Raw genomic sequence first — 21392 nt, 5'->3', positions numbered from 1 at the left:
TCATTTGTTGAAATAATATATAGCTATATATTTAATCAAAATGTACTTCTGTTTAACAGAGATAAAAAGTCAAAAAAAAATTCTGAAAAGTTAACCTTAACATTGTCACTAACTTTCTCATCACTATTCATGACTTGCACTGATGACATCATGTTACTATTTATATCAGCCAATCAGAGAGGTTCTAATGGTGGTGCTGATGATCCTTGTGTCTGCAAACTAGGACAGGAACGTGAGAATGATGTATGATGTAGTCGCTTATACTGCCGAGGAATGTGCGTCGGATCGTACCCATACCCCTGGTTCCTGTGACGATAAGATCAGCGTGCTCATCGTTTGCAACTTTGCAAATTACCTCTCCTGGGCTTCCACCAACGCTTTTCACTTTACCGCCAGACTAGAAAAAACAAAATTGTAAATATTGAATTAATTTAAACAAAAATTAGTTTGTCAAACTATCCAAGCATAATTTTCAAATTTATTTCCATACTATTTATACCAAAACAGATTTGTATGAAATACATTTTAATAACAGGATATTGATTTGGATGTCACATTTTCGACACAAACATAAATGTTACATTAATACAAAAGTAATTTTTATCATTTGGTATAAAATTTGTCACATTGTTGTCAGGTTGAAATTCAGCTGCCTTTGAAGAAGTCCATCACCTAAATTATCACTCAGGATGAACAGAATCCCATCAAGCTATGAATGACCTATGAATAACTTTTTCTAGGACAAGGCACACATCTACAGTACTAGAGATCAACTTATTATAAGTCACTTCACATGAAAACATCAAAGGAGTCTTAAAACAATTAATGTCTCACCTAAGTACAATTTATAAAGAGCAGATAAATCAATTAAGACATATGACATTGTATCTGGTCTAAAAATTTTCCTCCTGAAGTGCTGATAATTATGTTATTAACCTTTTCAACCCTAGAAGCAATAATATTTTGGCTATACGACCAGTATAGAACTAGGCCAGCCTTCACTTCTGCACAATCTGACCAGAATACTAATATATACTGCTGCTAGCTGCTTTCTGATGATTTAATATCAAATTTTCTTAAAGTACTTATAGACAGTTGGTGAATGTCAAATTGAACCTTTTAACTTTTAACTTCATTGTACAATTAGTTTATTTGTTTGATTGGGTTTTACGTCACACCGACACAGTATAGGTCATATGGTGACTTTCAAGCTTTACTGGTGGAGGAAGACCTCAGGTGCCCTTCAGTGCATTATTTCAGGCACGAACGGGCACCTGAGTAGAACCACTGCATTTCGTAAGCTAGCCGGATCTAAGCTTCCTCACATGGAAGAATCCAAAGTTCCTGCCGGGATTCGAACCAACAGCTTTGAGGGTTTAACAATTAGTAAGCAGGATACATGTAAATAAATCTTGAAGAAAATTTACTTTTTTGCTTTACCCCTACCATGCGAGTTATCTTGAATGGACTTGTCGATCTTTTAATTAGAAGAAAAACATTTAGTTTATTAAGAATTTATTTTAGTTTGATTACGTAGGAAGCCATTATGAAACTTATTGATGCACTCTGGAATCAGTTCCTAAAAACCAACCAGTACTGAGCAATAATTGTATTACTAAAGAGTTTCTTGCTCAAGAAGAAAACAGCCCGCTCCTGATGAGGTTTGAACCCATGCAGCTAGAAATCCTTAGATTACAAGTCAGTCAGTTAATATACATGGTAACAACTAATGTATTAACTTGTCAGTCTGATGGGTTAACCTAGTAATTTCACCACCAGCTAATGACATACTGTCTGAAGCCTGTCATATTGATTTAGCTTTTTTAAAGTGCTTATTACTATCCAAAAGAGGTCTACAGAAATCCATTTTGCTTCAGTGTAGTCCTAAGAAATGATTAAGATCACATTCATTTTAAAATAAAGCCCATTTGTAACAGAGATTTTCATTGGTTGTTTACAATATTATTATCTATATATATACACAGCTGCTGAACATTAATGCATTGAATTTTGCTTAACAAAGAAATATAGATTTGTTATACATGTACAGGCATTTAACAGTTGTTAATATTACTGTGTATTAAGCAGTTGTTTTTTTTTTTTAACAAAACCCTTTCGTATTGATTATGTTATGTAAGCTTTCAACCTTTTATCATTATCATTAGTTTTAAAGATTTTTAGCATAGCAGTTCAAATTGTACTTCCAAATAACCATTTATATTATTAATTATAAAGCCTTACGGCTCGGGTTATATTTACAAATAGCCGTTTATATAGGGCCAACAATCTTTATAATGAATTTATAATACAGCAAGCATCATTTTTAGAGAAAAAAGTAAGATTTCTTCATGAATCGACAGCAGCCATGTATATAAAACTATATAAACATCACGATTATCCAATGAAAAATGACGTTACAAACGTGCAGTATTATAAAGGGCCATAATTATAACCTGTAGGAATAATTATTAACATTTATAATACAGAAAACTTCATTTTTTATAGAGAAAAAAGTGAGAATTCTTCATAAATTGACAGCTGTCTGGTATATAAAACTATATACATGTCATTATTATCCCTTACAAAAATGCATAATTATAAATGTTTGTAATATATACACATGTATCAAATATAGTCTTTATCACTGATAAAACAACCCTCACACTGGGTTTTAAAACAAGAAATGAAAATGTTAATCTTATCAGGCAAGTGTCTAGGTAACTCAGTTTTAAATATAGGTATAATGATACTGTTTATCAGTTGTTGTTTTTCTGCAAAGAAACACCAAACACATGTACATATAATTATGCACTTACACATTCCCTGTGATCTGCCATGAATAGACATGCCAGAGATGGTTAATGATGTAAAACTATATATGAGCCGCGTCACAACAAAACCAACATAGTGGGTTTGCGACCAGCATGGATCCAGACCAGCCTGTGCATCCGCGCAGTCTGATCAGGATCCATGCTGTTTGCTATCAGTTTCTCTACTTGCTATAGTGTTTGTAAGCGAACAGCATGGATCCTGATCAGATTGCGCGGATGCGCAGGCTGGTCTGGATCCATGCTGGTCGCAAACGCATTATGTTGGTTTTGTCATGACGCGGCTCATATATTCAAAGGCATGGAATGTAGAGTGTTGAAAACGTAAGTTTACATGTACATCATATTAACCCTTAACCTACTGAAGTGGTTGCATACTGGAATTTTTCTTCCTTTGAATTTGGAACAGTCCATTTAAAACTTTAGGGATATTTATGTCAAAATATAAAACTAAGTTACCAAAACAGTATAGAGCCTGGTCAGACTGCAAGGACATGCTCAGGCTGACCTAGTCCAACATACTGTATGTGTGACGAGATATTGTGTTATTATGTGTCTGGGCAATATCTTGTCTCTATAGAAGCAAGATTCTGACCCAGAACGAAAATATCACAGAATCCAGCTTTGGCACGTCAATATATTTTGACTCATGCTGGCCTGCCTGTTTACTGCTGGCAAAGGCTAGACACTTCCTCTCTAACAGCAGGTGTAATGATTAGCAGCGTAGCAGACTGTTAGCCAACACATCACACACAAGTGGGTGGGGAGGTTTTTTATTTTTATAATATAGCAACAATAACTTCATATCATCATACCTTTCTGTCTTTTAGTTTCTGTCCAAGTTTTTCAAGGAAGCCCTTAATTCTGGTCTCTTCTTCTTTCATCATCTCGGTGATCACTGTTACATCAGCCATTACCATAGCTGTAACGAAAGTAACAGAAAATAATTCTATGTTAATTCAATGCCAAACAAAAATGATATAATATAAACAAGAAAATTTAATGTCAAATTGCCATCATCCACCATTTTTAAGCTAAATTTGGGTTAAATGTTTTCCTTGCTTTGGTTTAAACATACTTTTTATTCAAGATATATACTTGTAGATAATAAATACATGAAAGCAGAAAGTATTTGGACCGAGAGCTGCACTAACTCGAGAGCTGCACTAACTCGTGGTAGTCCTCTCCTTTATCACAAAGGCTATATGTATATCACATTGCCTTAATGTTTTTGAAAATGTATAATGTTATAATACAAGGAATTTGATAGTTAGATGGAAAAAAAACATCAAATAGTAGCCTAACCTGACAGAAAAACAAAGATTTTACATATATTCTTTACTTATGCAATACAATTTTATTAAACCATTCTAAAGATGGCTGCTAGATGAGGACAATTTAATATTTTATCTCTCATTTTACTAGATTAATACCTTATGTCATCACTGCTTGTAGAAAGTACAGTGTACTCAATTTAGTATTATACCTAGATGCTAAATGAAGGTCAGATATTTGTGAAGAGAAAAGATAAACAACATTAAACATTAGCTCTCATTGACAGTTCACTGCCCTTTACTATTTTCTCTAGTATACCAGGTCAAAGTTTTTTCCTATATTTGTACTTCGCAATTTACACATGAACTTTGAACACAGTAATCTTAAGAGAAAACCGCATAGCTGTATAATTATGTACATTATATTTACATTGTTAGTAGATATTTCATCTTTATGTATAAATAACCAGAGTGAAAGACGGCTTTACAAATATTCATTGTTGATACTCATAGACGGGGAAAGAGCAAAAATTCATATTGATACTAATAGATGGGGATAGAGCAAAAACTTATGGCTAATTCAGTGTCATAAAAATAATTTGTATCATAGTTTGGGGACCTTTCTGTTAAAAATGTGTCAGAGTTAAATCGTATACATAAACGTTAAATGGAGTGCAGGTATTAATTTGTAACCCACACTCCAGTTTGGCTCATTTTTTCTGAGGTTTACTTATTGTGACAACAGAGAAAGAGAAGGCGATAGAAATATCATATTCAGATGCTCCTTCATTAGTTACTTTTTCTGGGGTGTCATACTGCGACAACAGGGAATGTGTTTTCATTTTTTAATTATGATAAAAAAAAAACAAAAAAAACATCAAAACAGTCAGCAATCAGAATTATACTCTGGCGCTACGCCCCCTCATAAAAATCAGATAGCCTTGTGTTTCAATGCTCTTTCTATTACTATTAGCTCAATTATATAAAGACATAACTTATATGACAACCAATAACAAAAGTAATGTTTTGGATATACATAATTGTAGCTAAATTATAGAATAATCAATATATATTATTGATACATCCTTGTAACGTTCACAAATGAATTAAAGAAGTCAGTTTTTCTGCCAGGAAATAATTTTTGTGTTAATATTGTTCCCTTGACCTAATGTTTAATGCTTTAATCACACGCATATTTCCTACACTGTCCATTAATACTATAACTAATTGTGTCCATGTTTTGTAAAACATTGAATGTTTAGTTGCTCCAATTTCTAAATGTTTTACAGATGAGATTTCTAATTAACATTTAAACACTGATGAGGTAAGAATTGAAATTTAAACATTCTCTCTATAAATGGGAAACAGATTTTTCATTTGTTATTCACTATATTTCACTGTCTTTCCAATTTATAGGAGCTGTCAAAAAAATATGACTTTAATGACAGATTGGCTGAATGCACATTTTTTTTAGGAAAAACAACTTCAGGACTTACATACCCAGAGTTTTCATGTATGTGAATTAACTTAATTGCAACTGAAGTTTACTTAAATAGGTAATAAAACACACTTTTCTTAGACTAAAACAGTATTACAACAACAAATTTCACAGCTGAAGAAGGCATGAATGATTATTAAAACTTATTTATAGATGAACTGGAGCACTGTTGCAACAAAATATAAATTCACTGTAAATGGCAATTATAGTTGTTTTTTTTTAATATATATTAATAAAACAACCATTATGGTAGAATAGTATGCTAATAATAGTAGCTATAGTAGAAACATAAAACATGGATGTGTACAAAATACAGCTGTATATACGTGCATGGTTAAACAACATAAAACTTTGAATATTTGGCTATCATTAAAGATCAAATATTATAAGAAGATTTATATATTGAAAAAAGGATTATCAATGTGAGAACATGGAATTGCCCCCATTTCAATCTAAAAGAGTTCGATTTGAAAGTGGTAACTTATAACGAATAATGCAGCCAACAAGAGTTATTTATCACAGTTCACAAGACTGATCAAGATCAATATTTATGCCTTTATCTATAAAAAGGCATGTCACAAATGTCAATAAGCCCTCCAGGAATAATGAGTAAACAAACACCGTTGGCCATTTATAACAAAACAGTCACTTGTAAAAAAATACTGATATTTGAATTATGACATAGAAAGTATACAGTACTTTTCTACTTGAAACACTTGAAGTAAATAAATCGAAATTTCCGCAATATGTTGGTTTTTTTTTTAAACTACACTTAAATATGCAAATAAAATTATTCTAAAAGTGCATAACAAATAAAATTATTCTATGTTCAATTTTCTAGAATAAGAAAATATATTAGTTAGAACAATGTTATTAACATGGCTGAAGTTCAAGTCCATGATCATTTCAAATACTTCAAATCAAATGACTTTATATTGTTTCTTGTCACATGATAGGTTTTGTCACATGACATCATCTGTTTAATCACATGACTTGATCAGTTTTAACACATGACATGGTTTTTGTGGACCAATTGTCCATATTTTTTATGGATTCAATGACTAATTATACACATGCAATGCTTCAATAATTTAAGTCTTTACAGTTGAGACAACACCACAAGCCTAGAAACCTGACAGTATTAGGAAGTGTTCTCTACATATTTATAGGGGTAGACATATTTTATAATGTACAGTGCCATAAATCATTTACCTTATCCTGGCAGAATCATACCTATAGTAAAATTAAAAACTATTCTGAATATTGGAAACAAACAAAGTCAGCAAGTTTCTTCATCTATAAAATGCAATATGGAACATATCATTAACAATATATATATGTTTGATTTATAGAAGGCTTAATGCACCTGATGTAAAAACACATGCATAAATTTCTTGCCAACTGAAAGATTGGTTGTTTATAAATTTTATAAGACTGCAATACATCTGTCAACACCAATACAATATAGCATTCTAACAATTATTCTATCACAAGTGCTTTTCAATCATTTGAAAACATTCCACATAATGTTTCAATATAAACTTAAGTGAATTCTCAGGAAATTTCTTCAACAATAGGGAATTAAAGCTTTTTACATGGAATCAACATTTACAACAAGGATTATATGTGACTACACTTCTTTTCCATTCTATATATACATGTATTTCAATCTATATCATTTGTCTAATAGTCTCTATCACTCCTAATTGAAACTTCTTGTTATGCTTTCTTTTTAATACTACTAGTTTGAGCAGTGAAAAATTATTCAATAGCTTAACATCATATGACCAATGAAATATAATACATCATGGCTGTGTTTAAAACACACTGACACTGTTCAATATCATAATGGCTTCAAAGCAAAAACACACCTCATGCAATAGAATGCACCATATTAAACCTTTCACCTTTAGTTTAATAGCTGAACAGCTTCTTCACATGAAGGAATGGTAAAGTCTTATTTAATAGGAATAAGGTGCAAGTTTCGAAGTCTGACCTTAGCTGCTCTGCAATGGTCCAGCCCAACAGACAGGTGCAATAAGAATCTTTAGTATTAGTCAACAATGATTAAATGAACAAGAGAAAATAATTGGATCTGAAATCAGAAACTTAATTAACTATCTTTTCCATTATATTCTATGAATATTCTTCACCAAAACTTGAATATAAAACAGGTTCCTGAGATCAATATGTCTCTCTGCAACTGATAGAGCATTTAAACAATATGTTCTCTACAGCTAATATATCAGACTGGTTATCACATTTGTTAACCCCCCTTTCAGATCCACAAAATTTTCATCAATAGCCTGAGACATGGTTTTATTTTATCTTCAGATTATAAATAGGAAGCTATCTGATTTATAGATAAGTCAGGTACAGTCTGTTCCTGCAGACGCCTGAAAGTGTCTGAAATTATGAAAGGATGCATGTGTCACTTTAAGTCCATTTGAAAGCAGATAAAGTTCAGTACATCTAGGACTACAAATGTATAATTTAACATCTTAGTCAATTAGAAAAAAAATAACAGCAAATCTAAGGTAGTCTAAAGTAGACATTATATAAGCAGTATAAATATTGAAGCTACCCAACCTCTGACCTCTAAATAAGTGGTGACCTTGAACTACTATGAATTTCAACACCAAACCACTTTACAATCATTACCTCATATTTCAAGTTTCCAGACGTACAATGCCACTATCATACACATGGCAAGATAAAAGTAATGCCTCTGGCATTTGAATATTATGTTCAGAAAGATAAATCAATATTCATTTTGACTTTCAATTATGACCATTTCATCTCATAGTTACTGACATTTTGTCCAAGACCCTGAACAGGATAACAAAAGGTACTTTAAAATGGAATTCGTGGAATTATAATAACATTATGTACACACAATAAACTGCTTTCAACTTGAACCCTTCAAATACAGTTTTCAACTATTATGACCTTGATAAAAACTTTTTGCCTTTCACTTCTGTTAATTAAATATCACATTGACCTCTGCACAATACATTTAACAATGAATGCTCTTTCCACAATGAATATCACCTTGACCTCTGCACTATTATTATTACTGTGACCTCTGCACATTAAATATCACCTTGACCTTTCTTTTGTTCAATAAATTATTGAATCATTGGCACAACACATTTCACATTGACCTTTGTGTAATAAATTTCATCTTGATTTCAACTTAATTAATATCACCATGACCTTTTCACAATTAATATCCCCATGACCTCTCCCAATTAAAATCATTTTGGGCCTTTTTTGTTGCCCCAACTTATCACCTTCCCGCAGATTTTTTGCCCCAATAAATATTACATTGACCTTTTTTCAAAAAAAAAAACCCCTTTACCTTTGGCAAAAAAACCCCTTCCCCTTTTGGAAAAAAATTTGTTAAAAATTTATCAGCTTGATTCCCCTGCCAATACATTTACATTGACCTTTCCCCCAATAAATAAAACCCTTGACCTTTTTTTCAAAAATTCCAATTTGGACCCCCAAACCCTCAAAACCCCAAAAAAATCCCCTTTGGGTTTTTCCCAAAATTTACAATATTAAACCTTTGACCCCCAACCATTTTTAAATATAAACAAAACCCATTCAAAAAATTAAAATTTAAACTGTCATTTCTTCAATCTTAAGCTTAAAAAACTTTTGAAACCGGCAACTTCAGGGGAGTTTAATCAGACAGGGGAATACCCCAAAACTTGCTTTTCTCACAACAATTATTTAGAAAATGTAACTCTTCAGAGATATGCTTACAAGAATTATAAAGTCATTTATCTCAATCATACCCCTGAAAAAAAATTTTTAACATTTTTTGTATTTTTCCAAGGCTTTTAAGGACAAAAAGTAAATTTTTTCAATTTTCCCCAAACCCATTCTTTCAGATAATAAAATTTTCCAAACCCAAAATCAATTGTTTAAATGAAACTTGAATTAAAAAAAAAAAAGTGTAGGGGTTTAATACGGGGAAAAAATTTTAAAAGAGGAAATTTTAAATTTGAAAAAAAATTGGCATCCCAAATCAAAAATTAAAAAAAAATTAATTTTAAATTTCCAATTCTAAAAAAAGTTAGGGGCCAAAAAATAAACCATATTTTTTACAATATGAATTTCTAAAATTTGTCTTTATTAGTTCAAACTTTTATTATTTTTTTCTTTGTTTACTTTTTTGTAAAATTAAATAAAATATATTCTTGATACATTTCAAAGCTGTTTAAAAAACGCCACTGAGGGTTAAAAATATGAAACAAAAAAATCAAAATTTTTCTATAGACCCCAAGAAATGTGTTTAAAAAAATTAAACTTTCCCCCCCCCAAAAAAAAAGAAGGGGTTTTTAATTGGAAATTATCCAATTTTGATTTAATTTAAAAAGTAAATTGGCGGGAAACAAAAATTTAATCTATAAATTTTCAAAAAAAGATTTAAAAATAAATTTCAAAGTCTATGTCAAATTTTTTAACATTTTTTTTTAGGCCCCATATTCCCTTTTAAAGCTTTAAAAAATGCTTTCTTTTTTTAATTTTTCAAAATGTTTTTTGTTTGTTTTATTTTCAGTTAAAATTTTCCCAAAAAATTTTTTCAAGGGCCTTTATACCCCAAAGCCATTTTTAAAACTTGTTGCTTTTTGGAAATTTTAATTTTACTGCTAAAAAAAACCCATTGTATGGAAGTCAAAATACCACTTTGTTTACATTTTGCTTCCTTTCTCACTAATCATTACTTATTCAAAGCTATTTTGTTCAGGTGATTAGCATCTCAGATGATGTAAAGCCATAACAACTTTATGTTTGCCATTTCTTCTGAAGAAAAATACTACTTATTTCAAAGGCTTCATAAGCCTTCAATGTAAGGCCACAAACTTCTCTGTCCATATTAAATGTACCACAATTCAATAAGCAGTGTTAGCCAATACAATTGACATCAAACAGATTATCTGACATGTGCTATGCCATATTTTCCTCCACCATATGCAGAAAAAAAGTGCTTGACCTAAAGTGCCGGGTATTGGATATGTGGATCAATTATCACACAGCAGTATAAAACATAGATATGTTAACAGTTAGTAGTAGCCAATATTCTTCTGAGAAATAATTAATCTAAGTCATGAAAGAATATGTTTTGCTAAACTCATACCATTGCCAAATGGAGGAACATTTAAGCCATCTGTAAAATATGAGATGAAACTCTCTGAGAACCGATTATATCTTTCCCTTAGTGCAGTAACATGTTATCTCCTAATATAATACAATAGGAGTTAGCCTGTTACTGCACTAAGATAGCAATATGGAATTATCTTACACTGAATGAACAAATGGAAAGCACATTTAAAGGCCTTAAGAACGTAAAAATATTTAATAATCCTGTATTAACAGAAACAGTGTTTTCCTTTCAAAGTCTTGATCTAGGAAATCCATGCAATTCCAGGAACACATTAGGCACTTGTAACAGGGCAACAAACAATTCAAAAGCTATTAATCAATTCAAACTATAAAGACACACAATCTGACTCCACATTTTTCCTGGTAAAAGAACAAAGAACTTTACAGCTTCATACAGCAAGAAGAACTGGATTGAAAACAATTTTTATTCTAATAATTATGTTCATACAAAATATTGTTTTAACATGCTTCAGCTTAAGAAAAAGAGAACACAGGACTGAGTTACATGTAGCACACATATAAGAATTATATATTTAAAAAAATATTCACAAATGTTTTCAAAATATTCACAAAAATAAGAAAATAAAAAGATTCAGTTGGAACTATGATCCATGTTCAGTTAAAATGTTTAATTGGGTTTTACATCACACCAAAAATGTATGGGTATAGGGTTTGATGTTTCTTTACGGTGGGGGAAGCCCTAAAGGTGCCCTTCCATGCAAAATTTTCATACAAGGGCACATGGAAAAACCCTTTCCAAAAACAAAGCCGGGTTTAAAAAGTTTCCTCACATAAAAATTAATCCTTTTAATTTTTAACCCCCCGGATAAATGGCAAGTTTTCAAGTCTTTTGGTTTTCCCCAACCCGCCAACCCCCCAAAATGACCCCATGTTCCCTAACATTATAGACTTATAATTTACCATCACTATGAAAAGTTAAAATATTATCCTGAGGAAAGTTATGATACACAAGGCGTTGCCCTGAACAAATACTTCATTGGGGCACTGTTTCTATAAATTCATTTTTCAGATATTAACTGTAAAAATGTACCGTAACCTTTATAACATTACATTTCTAGTCACAAGGTACGCTTGCATTAACAGTAAGAATAACTCCAATTATGGGAAATTACGGTAACATTTCAAGATTAGTGATGGATAATAATAATTATGGAGTATTAGACTGCATGAATGAACATACATGTACTAAACCAGTGACTTTTTGCTGGTGTTATATGCAAGTCCTTACTAATGCTGGCACAGTACTATGTAGACTAAATTAAATCTATTTGTGAATACATGACGTGAACTTATAAAATACTTACGAGACTGGACAACAGTATGATACTCCGGGCAGTGCACAAGGATGACTTTATCATTTTCTTTGTGAATATTAGCCCAATACCCTGAAAATAGAAATGTCATGAAAAGCCTCAAGAATTTAACTAAACCTTCATTTTATCTAAAAGTTATCAATACAAGTTTCAGTATTAACCTCAAAGATATTTAAAAGTATTTAACTTCATATTAAAGTTTAAAGTGTAAACTTGTCATAAAAGTAGTCATAAAAATATCATAAAATATGAGGTTTATAAAATATTTTGCCAACTTTAGAGATCTCTGCATTAAACTAATCTTTTGTCAGACAGCATTAGTTGTGGAAGACTTGTGGGTAACTGAATGTAGACGATAAAGTTGTCATGCTATGGTGATTTTCTGTAGTTTCAAATGTACAATTTTAAATACTGTACACTTAAAAATGAACAAAAAATCATGTTGAATTCAACCTCAGAAGTTTCTAATAAATATCAACAGGTATGATGACTCTTTCAGTTTGCCTAAAATAACAGAGCTTACACATTTTTCATATGGACACTGTAATTTATGTGTGACATTTGGTTTTATACAAGTCAAACCTTCAAACAAAGGTCATAGAAGGGAGATACTGAACAATTGGCCTTTATAGTATAATGGTTTTTATTTGGAGGTTACTCTTTTCTAAAGCATCAATGAGGGTTTGACAAAGAGTGGCCTTTATATACAGGGTGATCTTAATTAAGAGGTTTTCTTTAATGCAGGTTTGACTGTATGTATTCTAAATACATATGGCTAAAAACATGGAAACTCTTTAAGTTGGTTAGAACTATTATACCACTTGCAACCCAGTCCCACCCGACAACATTGAAATACAATGTACATTGGCAGCTCACAGAAGACATTAAATGCTGGGTCATTTTGAATCATGATTTAACTCAGTCTTGCAGTGCCTGTAGATACATGTAACAGTTTGTCATCAACACATGTAAGTGTAATGTATTGTAATAGATAAATGCAAAACCTTCTCCACACGTACATCAATACAATTTCATTTTAATTAGATACAATGTATATATTAGAATGATTATTCCTCACTTTAGATTAAGTCTAAAATTCATGCCAACAATCTGGGAGATGAGATCGCATATTATGAACATAATGAGAAAAGAGGTCATATAATTGATATTAATTACAAAACCACATGGACTATATCCCCAAATTGTATCTTTACTATTTCAACTCTGGTTTTATTAATATGAATAGGCAGAGCAAAACAGTTTTTCAGTGTTTTCAAAATTTATTTCATTAAAACAGAATGGGTCACCATATATCTATTTGTTTGCTTAGTGCCATGCATTTATGATTTTGCTTTCTTTTTTATTTTGTTTAAACTAGATTCTAATAAAATTTTAAGTCACACAAAAACTGTAAAGGTCATTTGACAACTTTCTAGCTTAAGTGATGAAGAAAGATCAATGCCATCCCTCTGTGCATTATTTCAGACATATTTGCAGACTTGGAAAGAACTAAATGTTTTTCCGCAAGCTACAGTAACAGTAATCATGACTTCAATTAAGTTCCAAACTTTGAAAGCCAGTGACTGCAAATTAATGTCTGACATTGGAAGTTACGTTATATAGGTAACTTAACCGTAAGGAAGGAAAAGCATTACGCCACCTTAGTGCAATAACGGAATAACTGCTATTAAATTTAGAAGCACTTATTACGTTATTGCACTAAGGTTATTATTTACATTTTTTAAGTCACAAGCCAAAATCAAGGAGTAAATGATTCCCAAACTTCCACTTACAGAAGATGTAATTCTCACATGAAGAATTTAAGGTCTCTGGTGTAAGCCAAACTGGCCCCTTTAGATCTGTTTGAGGAATTTTGTCATGTGTTATAGGGAGCAAATGCACTGGTTGCAGTACCTTTATAAGAGAGTGATATCAATGCCTCAAAATAGAGAAACAGACACAAAAATATCCTTAAATAAGCCTAATTTCTGTCTAATTTCGCTAATTGTTTCCTTGTTTGAGTCGTTTAAGACAACATTAATCTATTTTATTGTGAGCACTATATTTATTGGCTTCTTCACCAGGCTGTAATTGCCCTATCAAGATACACATCAATGGGGAATAAGATATTGAACATTCTAGAATTTCTAGTATTAGTTCCACTTAACAAGCATCATAAACAAAAACACTATCATAATACAACTGGACAAGACTACATTGTAATTCTGAAACAATTGCTGTCCATGCATGTAGCAGGTTACCTACTAGCAGCATCGTGTTAACTTTTCTCTATGCTGGATTACCATTTTTCCCTGAGCTGGATAACCATTAGTCTAACAGGGATATAAATGTAATATCTGCTGCTAATGATATTGTTTTGACTGCATTGAAGTTATATTCAGTATATAATACAGATTAAAATCTTGATGAGCAGGGATGTCTATGTCCCCGCAAGGGGTTTGACACTATTGGGAGATACATACAGATAGTATTTAACCACTGCTTAATTAACCCTTCCTTCAACCATTGTTGGTGCCAACAAAAGGGTCATATCTGAGGTACATAAATTTTTGCTAAGGCAAAGCTATAAAAATATAAGGTCTATAAAAAAACAGCTGATTTCTTTTGACATCATTTGTATCATTCTATCAGAAATATGCTACATACTTGATTTTTTAAATTAAATCAAATCAATGATGTAAAATGTAGTGATTACAGGTATAGGCCATTTCCAACATTTACCTTGCTGAACATTGGGTAAACTGTGATGAAGATGTATATGTATGAGGGGTCTCGTTCGGGCCTTGCTCCTGGTTGTCCCTGTAGAAGTTTGAAGGGCTTCCATTAAGCCTTCAAAATTTTAAAGTCAAAGACTACAAAATCTCTGCCTCGGGATTTTTCAGGTTTACAATAATAATAATTTTAAAAAATCAGTTTTTAAATAATACAGTAGAACCCCACTAATGAGACCTCTTGAGTCTTGTGGTCTTGAAGAAATATGAAAAGTGGGGAGGTTTTTAACTTAATTTCAGAATGTCTCTGGAAGAAATGTTGGCATCAATGGAAACCTTCTGGGGCATGGTTTAAACATATGATAAAGTGATAAGAAATTTATTCTGAATTAAAACGTAGTATTATCTGGATCATTCAGGAAAAAAGTTTATTTCTGAATATTGATTCTTACTTTATTGTGAAGTTTAACTTTTTTCTTTTAAAGAAATTTTTTCTGTTTTTGTTTCTTTATTACTATTTACAGTAATAGCTCAATATCTGGATGATAATGAAATATCATCAGTTTACCTGGTACAAAGGTCATTCAAAGAAAGACAGCAGAATTAAAAAACAAAAGAACTTCAGGAAAAAAAAAATTGTTGATAATCAGCAAAGACATTAAACCAATCAATTTTCTTGTTACAAATAATTTCTGTTACCATTAAATAAAGAAACATCTCTACATAGAAAATCTGATGAATTTCCCACCTATCAATTAGCGACAATCATAATCCGTTCTTGATGTCTGATAATAAGTACAAAATTCCCTAATTGCCTGTCGGGCGAGTTTGATAAATTTTTTACTCGCCAGACCCGAACTTTTACTCGCAAATGCAAATGAAGATTCACCTGCTTTATAGCATCAGACTTCCAATTTTGTTTATGTCAACTTCAATAAAGGAAAAATAATACACCTTTTCTCATTAAAAAACCATCTCCAAATTATTTGCATATGATTATGAATTTTGACTGTTCACAATATTTGCATAGGTCATATCAATTCTCATGCATCTGTACTGAATATTAAACACAAAATATTAAAAGTAGTATCAAAAGTAGTTCATGATGATGTAAGAGTATTAAATATTAGACTAAACACATTTCAGTATGTATAATTTGGCAGCTTAGAAACTTCATCAGTTCACTATAAATTTGTTTACTTTATGACATGGTGATGCAAACTTACAGTCGAATGCATAGTCCGAATATTCACTCCCATCCATCGCAATCACAACAGTTCTTTCTTTTGCTCCTTCAGTTGCCATTTTCGTATTTATTCGCAAAAAATATATCGATGTCAACAACACGTCTTCTGTCCCGAAAATAGGTCAGTGAAATAATTTACTGCATCACCGATCTGTAGGGATCACACCACTAAAGTTATAACATGATCATAGACTACTATACAAAATCCAGAAGCATAAATAAGACTTTGCTACCACTTGGCAAAGCAAGTAATAGGCTTGCGCAAAATATATAAACTATTACACAAACAGAATAAAACAGAATCCCTAAAGAACGCCCAAAAACGGCAAAACTGAACATGTCCCTGGCTCTGTTTGATTGAGCCCGATCATTGCAATCTGCCGAGCCTTTGTCAACGTCTTATATATATTTTGGACTAGCGTGTTACTGTTGTAGCTGGTTCGATGTGAAACTAACGAGTGTAATGTACTTGAATGTCTAAGAAAATGTAAGAGGATAAGCAGAAATTGGAGATATTGGTTACCTTTAAATAGTTAGAACACAAATTTTGTGCAGACATATATTGTTCTGATGTACATAACCATAATTTCATTTCGAAGTTATATATGAAGAAAAATGTCTATGAATAGTATTAAATTGTCAAATCAGGTTTGTTTGGTTGTGAATAACCTACATTCAATCAGAGATCTTATATTTCTGATCCTTGAAGATCGTTTTGCGCGGCATTACATGTAATTCTTTTCTTCTTTTTTTTGTGGTATATTTTTTCAATCATATTTCTTTTTCTCAATGGATAATTCTAATGTCCCTACTTGTAGACTGTTTAATGACCCAAATGACATGTTGCATGCTTTTAAAATATGCATTTAGACAGTTGTCTGTGATACACATGCATCATAACTTCTGAACCCTTCTCAAGATCTCTATGACAATAGACGACTTGAGAGTCTCTACGATCAGCAAAGTATATATCTATAGGGGCGATGAAACTACATCCTCCGTAGGATAGTCTGACATATGGCATAAAGCCGCGCCCAGTAAAAATAAATTAAAACACACATATTGCCAAATGTTTGTATCATCAAAAAACAAAGACACCAAATTCATTTCTTCAATCATATTCTGGGGTACTAAAAAGCTCCACTCAAGTGATTTGTATCATACGGTGTGGATATCAATTAAATGAATTTGCTATTTGTTTGAAAGATTGGAAAATGAATAATACTTAAGCCGATATGCTAGAAGACGCCAAAGATGTTGCTCATTTATGATCTCTTATGGATAGGTTCCGTTAAATCGAGTCTGAAATTTTCACGATGTCCCTTGAGGAATTTCACATCTCGAGATTATTTCTCTTTACCAAGATTTTGATCTATCTAATTACTGTATACATATTATTAAAATGTCATCTCTAACATAATTGTCAAGCTACAAAAAGAAAAGTTTTATATTACATACTGTATGCATTTCCGGCGGAAATGTGTGACTAGATTTTGCCGGGGCTTTGATCTGTGAAAGTTGCTCTGCCTTGTTAATCTTTGTTCCTACAATAGATCCATTTTTTACAAAGACAAAGAAGGGAATTAAATTCAGCTCGGAGAATTTTCTTAAAACTTGCTTGATTCAAGAAAATAATGTATGAAATAAAAAAAAATAACATGGATCACCTGCAACTCTTTAAGTTATCTGACCATGAATTTCTCTTTTAGGTCATTTTGAAAAACAGGTAACTCAATATACTGCTATAAACAAAAATTCATTTTATTTCAAATTTGCATGTACATATATTACTTGAAATTATTTTCATTCCCTGTCACAGTGCAAAAGTTGGTACAATTCTATGCAACAGAGTTTGTTCTATAGCTGCTTATGCAAAGTGATAAAATTTTCTTTCAGTTATGCCCCTTTATCGTAGAAAAAAATGCAATGTGTTTACTCACTGAAGCGTAGCAAATTGTCGGATTCTGACTTTATCTCAGGGACAGACAGCAGAGAAAACGATGGCAAAAAACGGAACTGTCTTTATCTGTTACACGCTTGAATTTAAAGACAAAGCGTTGGAGGACAATATCCACTTCTTTAAGGTATTTCAAGTAAATTGCTAGTATGAGTAGCAAAAAACTAATACTTTTTTATTGGCTGGTAAGACGGACGTGTCATCGGATGAAGAAATGCAAGGAAACTGGGTAATATAGTTGCTATAGGTGAGATTTTTTTTTAAAGAAAACTTTTGTTAGGGTGTGGTTTTTGATACGAGAGCAAATTCACTCACTGATACAGGATTGTCATTGTCAGTCACAGGCATGCATGTTTTGAAAGTAAGGTCCAAGACGTGTTATGTTAATGCTGTCAATATAAATAGGGGTAGCTGAAGCACTGGGAGTTCCAAGAAATAAAGGTGTCTAAGTTTTCCTTGCCGAGCAATTTAGAAGGAGTTAGCTTAATAAGGTCAGTGTTATTTTGACATAACGGGAACAAACCAGAGCGACGAAACCGCATTTTCTAATCTTGTCACTCTAATCCATGCTTTCCTAAACACATCATGAAAATGGCGCTCGTGAAGATTTGGCAATTGTTTTCTAAAGGCCAGTCTTTCACATTTTATACGCAGACTTAATTAGCCCGAAAAATCCTAAGTCATGTGGCTAAAGCACATGTGTTGAATTTTTGTTTGTCCGTAAATAGCCTCGGGGAACGCATGCATCATAGAGTCCTGCGCACGTTCCCATGAAAAATAATGAGGGACGGTATGTAATTGCCAAAGGCATAAAGCACTCTATAACCGTTGTCTGTTGCTTTATACTTGAAGTTACCTAATACACAAGCTTAGCTACTTTCTCCAGAGTTCATATAAAGCAAAGACCCGCTTTCGTCAGCATTAAAACATCTTTAATCATTTTCTCCCCGTCAGGTACTTCCTTTTTAAAATTTTAAGAGTATCAACACCGTCGGGTACGTGCGTAGCTTGAAAGAAATCAATATGTAGGCACTGGTGTAAGGGGGATCCAGGGGCATGTTCCTCCGAAATTTTTTGAAAATCTGCATTGCCATAGATGCATTCTTGGGTATTTCTAGGCATGGGCAGAAGGAAGAGAATACATAATTTTACTTAATTTTTGATAACATTGAAAGCTTTTCCCCTACAATATAAATATGTCCATACTTATAACTAACTCTGCGCGAAACTATGGTAAGTGTTTTGGCAAAAAGATATTTAATTCGGTATGACGTTGGAGTAATGATAAATGTATAAATATAGAACTATGCCATAAAGAACAAATTTATGCATTTTTTAAGCAAACATCAAAACAAAAAGGTTTATATCACAAAAAGTGAAAAATAAAGTTGTCTAGATATATGATCATAGAATAATGACACTTTGTGAAACTAACAGTTATATTATTGATATTTATCAATAATTTTTATACCATTTAAGATTATAAGAATAAGACACGATTATCTGCTGAAATAAATAGCGGCGAATTCAAGCGTAAAAATACGTCACTTTTAAACGTGAATTAGGGTGCACAGTGATTATTTCCTGAAAACAACATGAATGGTCAACACATATTACAAATATACATCATGAAATTATGAACAGTGTTATAATACTACACCATTATACATTGTATATTTAAAATACATATCAATATTTCTAAGGAAAAGAAAGTGGGTGGGGTAATGTAAACATTTGTTTACATTGAGATGCGATCGTTACAACATGAAATTTGAAGCGAGAGAAGTGGTAAAATTTTGAGTCAATCTCCATACAAGAGATACTTATATTGAAGTGAATACTCTTGTTTATTACAGTAAATGTATAAAATCTTCTGCGCAATTTAAACATTTATTCTGTCTATTTGTTTTGTCGAAATTTGTCTATTTTCTGTTTCGTCTCGACAACGGCACAGACGCTAAGTAACGGTTACGGAAAATTTGTTGATAAAAAAAAAACAATCATTAAATTGTGAATATTAAAATATAGGACAAGTTATTAAACCTTTATTCTTAAGAATTAATGTGTATGGTATATATGGGCGTGGACGGTGGCTTGCACTTTCCAGTGCCGTCCATAAACAGGCTCAATCAAACCGAGCCTGCAACATTTTCAATAATGCCGCGTTGGGCTTTCTTTAGGGATTCTGTATTAATCTATTTTATATGAATGACAAGTTTTAAATTTGTAGTACCCTTTCGTACAAAATTTTCGGCTAATTTGAACTTGTTTTCGGAGAAATTGGCCATTTTCAACTACAGCTGAAGAGTTCTAGCTCATTTAGCATTTGTTTAGTAATAAAACAATGGACAAGGAATAAAGTTTAACACCCCAGACACATCTTAAAGGCATTTATTTTCATGACTTTAATACTTTTAGAATCGTGCAGATTTTTTTCATAATGCTCTACGAAAGATGCAAAATTTGGCGTTTTAGCTCAATTTCATTCATATATTCTGAAGAAAATAAATACTGTCAGAATATTCAAATACATGCACCGAAATAATAGTTCCATGCTGAAGATTTATACCAATTTTCAAAGCGCTTTGTTTGTAAACAAAGTTACATGCAAGTTTTAAAAAACATAACCGTGGTAATATTACGCCCGTGTGATTATTAAGCGACACCGGTATACAATTGATAGTCACAGCTCATTTAGAATATGTATACAAGTTTGCTTCTTTAAAAGCATACAAGAGGTCTTTTTTTGCAGCTGTGGAATATCTGTTTAATTCGAAAATATTTGGGAATATTTGTTTGCATAAAAGGCACAATGAATGGTTATTTACAATTATTTTACAAAATATAATTTATTATATATACTGAATATAGTATCATAATGAAAGTTTGTTTCATACTAAATTTCTTTTAATGTTTTGAAAGGTTATATGCCGGAGAAATTTTAAGTCCCAGATTTACATAAATATGTGTATATTTTGGAATAAACAGTATATAAGGATGCATGACTCCAACAACAATATTTAAAAATAATCAAACCTTAGTTAAACTTGTGCCATTGACGAAAAAAAACTCCGTTGCGTTATTTAGTCACACCGGTTCAAAAGTTAAAGAAGCAGCAATACTTCGGTACACGGTTCACTCGGTCATATAATAGTGCATGGTGATATTAATTGTAGCTATAATGTTCAAAGTGACTATTTATCGAACATGAAATAGTAAAACGATATTCAGAAAACAATATGGTAATCTATTTGATTAAAACGGAATGAAACATCCACGTAGCGCAAAGTAACGTAAATGATATTTTCCGATTTTTTCCATGTACCGATTTGCTCACTTCAATGCTAA

The 21392-nt window shown here is 31.9% G+C and overlaps 1 protein-coding gene across 2 annotated transcripts; it reads right to left on the bottom strand.

Annotated features, from left to right (window-relative positions):
* LOC132732870 (universal stress protein Slr1101-like) lies at positions 1–16230 on the bottom strand. Of its 2 annotated transcripts, XM_060719394.1 has the most exons (5): positions 16068–16230; positions 12101–12181; positions 10750–10779; positions 3644–3750; positions 1–397 (listed from the first exon to the last, which is right to left on the bottom strand). In XM_060719394.1, exons 1-5 carry the CDS (start codon positions 16144–16146, stop codon positions 185–187), a joined length of 510 nt encoding a protein of 169 aa, XP_060575377.1. In that variant the 5' UTR covers positions 16147–16230; the 3' UTR covers positions 1–184. The 2 variants fall into 2 exon arrangements, with proteins under 2 accessions (XP_060575377.1, XP_060575378.1); XM_060719395.1 differs by lacking the exon at positions 10750–10779 and having other exon boundaries at positions 16068–16227.
* Between the last annotated feature and the right edge of the window lie 5162 nt (positions 16231–21392).

Source organism: Ruditapes philippinarum, unplaced genomic scaffold, assembly GCF_026571515.1.
Source record: "Ruditapes philippinarum isolate M1 unplaced genomic scaffold, ASM2657151v2 ctg164_1_1_1_1, whole genome shotgun sequence".
Lineage (NCBI taxonomy): Eukaryota > Metazoa > Mollusca > Bivalvia > Venerida > Veneridae > Ruditapes > Ruditapes philippinarum.
The sequence above is the reverse complement of the archived record's forward strand: the minus strand, read 5'-3'. Positions and strand labels throughout refer to the sequence as shown.

Excerpts from the sequence above, each read along its gene's own strand:
- LOC132732870 (XM_060719394.1), bottom strand. The coding sequence starts at position 16,146 with ATGGCAACTGAAGGAGCAAAAGAAAGAACTGTTGTGATTGCGATGGAT. Across the intron at positions 12,182-16,067 it reads TTCGGACTATGCATTCGACT|GGTATTGGGCTAATATTCAC; the intron begins GTAAGTTTGCAT and ends TTCTATTTTCAG. Across the intron at positions 3,751-10,749 it reads TGTTCCTCCATTTGGCAATG|CTATGGTAATGGCTGATGTA; the intron begins GTATGAGTTTAG and ends CTTTCGTTACAG.